Consider the following 2,883-nt stretch of genomic DNA (forward strand, 5'->3'; position numbering starts at 1 on the left):
CTTTAGTCAAGACTATAGACTGATCTATAGTCAAGACTATAGACTGATCTATAGTCAAGACTATAGACTGATCTATAGTCAAGACTATAGACTGATCTATAGTCAAGATAATAGACTGATCTATAGCCAAGACTATAGACTAATCTATAGTTAAGACTATAGACTGATCTATAGTCAAGACAATAGCCTGTGTATAGTCAAGACTAAAGACTGATCTATAGTCAAGATTAAAGACTGATCATAGTCAAGACTGACCTATAATCAAGACTATAAACTGATCTATAGTCAAGACTGAAGACTGACCTGATCTAGTCAAGACTATAGACTGATCTATAGTCAAGACTTATAGACTGATCTATAGTCAAGAATATTGGCTGATATATTGTCAAGATTTTGTCTAAGTTATACACACTTTTATATTCTGCGTTTAAATCACCGTGAACAACTCACTGTCTTTATGTTTTCATATAAAAATTGTTATAATTTCTGTAGCATACTTAAAGGGTTTTATTTCCATATTTGCTTAACATTTACTCACCCAAAAATGCTGGTATTGCTCCCAAAGGCATCACAAATAAACTCACCAACAGATCAGCTATGGCCAGTGAGAATAAAAAATAATTGGTGACATTTTGTAAACGTCGATCCAGAGCTACGGCCAGGCAAACTAAAATATTACCCAAACCACCGGCAATTATAAAAAATATGACAAATAAAAAACTCCAATCAAAACCTTTGATCGGAACTGTGAGATCTCCACCAAAGGTGGTTATATTTGTTAAATTTGTATCAAGAGAACTTAAGGCAAACAATGTTGTTGATGAATTGACAAGAGTTGAGTTCATGATGGCTAAATTCCATGGCCAAGGATCTTCCAACCAATTATTGCTAGAGAATAATGATTGATTAATATGATTCTCCGCGGCACTCGTACTGGCGCTGGAGGCTAGACCCAATGTGGGTAAATAATCCTGAAGTTGTGCCGAATAGGAAGCGTTTTTTGTTACCATCTCAGTCAGGGTATTGGAAAAAAAACATTTGACTTTGTGTGGTAGAATGTTGGTGGGTGTGGTTATGGAAGAGAAGATGGCTGAAGGATTTTCACAATATATGGAAAGATTTTGTACTACAGGTGGACAGAGAGTTGTTTGATTATATGTTACAGCAGGTAATAGAGAATCCAGAGTAGGGGGATTTAAACTTATATTATTAACACTAACATGATGATCGGGATTGAAAAATGAATCACTTGGAGTTAAATTATTGCTAATATTTGGAGGCTGTTGCCGCTGGTTTGATGATGATGTCAATGATATATGGAATTCTTTAATGGGTTCTGCTACATCTTCCACTATTAATTTTAGACGAGACCTACATTTTTCCAAAAATGTGGTTGGATGCCCTTGTTCATGGCTATTAAATGATGGCAGGTTTGTGTTATTGCTAATGCTACTGATGTTGATGCTGTTGCTTTCAGTTTTATTAACAAAATATAATTGCTGCTGTTGTTGAGTGAATGATGACAAGTTGTTGATGTTGTTGTCTTTGCTAGTGACTGTGGAGGTGGAATTGGAGGGATGGTATAAATACTCAGGCATATCAGTATTATAACAACTATATTGTATTGTTGAATTTTTCGTCGTAGTCTTTGCCGTAGTTGATGTTCTTTCGAATGTTTCAAGTATACAACGGAATGTTTGTGCCAAATTTGTTGTTGTACTCTCAGTGGCAGCAGCAATTGTGTCATCAACATTATGGCGGGTGATCTTCGGTATTTTAGTTTCATCATTTTCCATATGTGCTGACATGTCAGCTGTCTGTTTACACCATATTTTAAAAAGTGTTTCTTTTTGTTCGTGTCCTGCAGCAAGTACTTCAATGTCCTTTGTCGTGTTGTCATTAACTTTGACATCTTTAGTCTCTTGCCAACACAAGGTTTCATAGAATTCTTTATTGTTTTTATTGCCATCAATATAAGGGGAATTTGTTGTTGTTGTCTCTGTTCCAAATGTATTAGATGTTGTTGACAGCTTGTGATTTGTTGCAAATGCTGATGTGTGCTCTGTTGCAGTCTTGTTATAAGTTGTAGTTGTTGTAATATTCGATTCTCTATCTGTGTCATGTAATAATGTTGATGTCGCTGTTTCTGTTGTTCTTTCTGTAGTTGTTGTTGTTGGTCTATGACCAAGTTTTTGTTGCAAATCCATTTCATTCTAAAGCTGTTTGACAAGCTATGAATTGAATTGCTTTTTAGTATTCGCTTACTCTGATTTAATTCTTTGCAATCAATTTTTTTTGCAGGATGTTAACAATAAATCAGAACTTTTTAATTCGAGTAATAAATTTCCAAATCACTCTATAATGAGAATAAAAAAATGTAATAAGAAAATAATAAGATACAATTTTTTTACTTAAATAGAGGGAGAAAAACTTTAATTTATTTTAAAATAAAATGTTTATATTAATGCAGATATAATGTTACAAAAGAATAAATGGATGATTCCTTGAGGAAACTTAGTGGAAAACATATGGCATTTAGGTTAATTTTCTTAAGGGTAATATATAGTCTACTCTATACTCTAGTCTAAAGTCTAGCATAAAGTCTACAGTGTAGTCTATAGTCTAGTCTGTAGTCAAGTATATAGATTAATCTATAGTCTTGTCTATTGCCTAGTCTATAGTCTGCTCTAAAGTCAGTCTAGCCTTTAGTCTAGTGCATAGTTAAGTCTATAGTCTAGTCTAAAGTCTAGTCTTAAGTACAGTATATAGTCTAGGCTGTAGTCTAGTCTATAGTCTAGTCTATAGTCTAGTCTATAGTCCAGTCTATAGTCTAGTCTATAGTCTAGTCTATAGTCTAGTCTATAGTCTAGTCTATAGTCTAGT

At 33.8% G+C, this 2,883-nt stretch overlaps 1 protein-coding gene across 1 annotated transcript; it reads right to left on the reverse strand.

Annotated features, from left to right (window-relative positions):
- Positions 1-530: 530 nt before the first annotated feature.
- On the reverse strand, positions 531-2,354 carry LOC124419290 (flocculation protein FLO10-like). Its single transcript, XM_046947967.1, has one exon. It carries the CDS (start codon positions 2,205-2,207, stop codon positions 531-533), a length of 1,677 nt encoding a protein of 558 aa, XP_046803923.1. The 5' UTR covers positions 2,208-2,354.
- Between the last annotated feature and the right edge of the window lie 529 nt (positions 2,355-2,883).

This window comes from Lucilia cuprina, chromosome 4, assembly GCF_022045245.1.
Source record: "Lucilia cuprina isolate Lc7/37 chromosome 4, ASM2204524v1, whole genome shotgun sequence".
Classification (NCBI taxonomy): domain Eukaryota; kingdom Metazoa; phylum Arthropoda; class Insecta; order Diptera; family Calliphoridae; genus Lucilia; species Lucilia cuprina.

Excerpts from the sequence above, each read along its gene's own strand:
- LOC124419290 (XM_046947967.1), bottom strand. The coding sequence starts at position 2,207 with ATGGATTTGCAACAAAAACTTGGTCATAGACCAACAACAACAACTACA.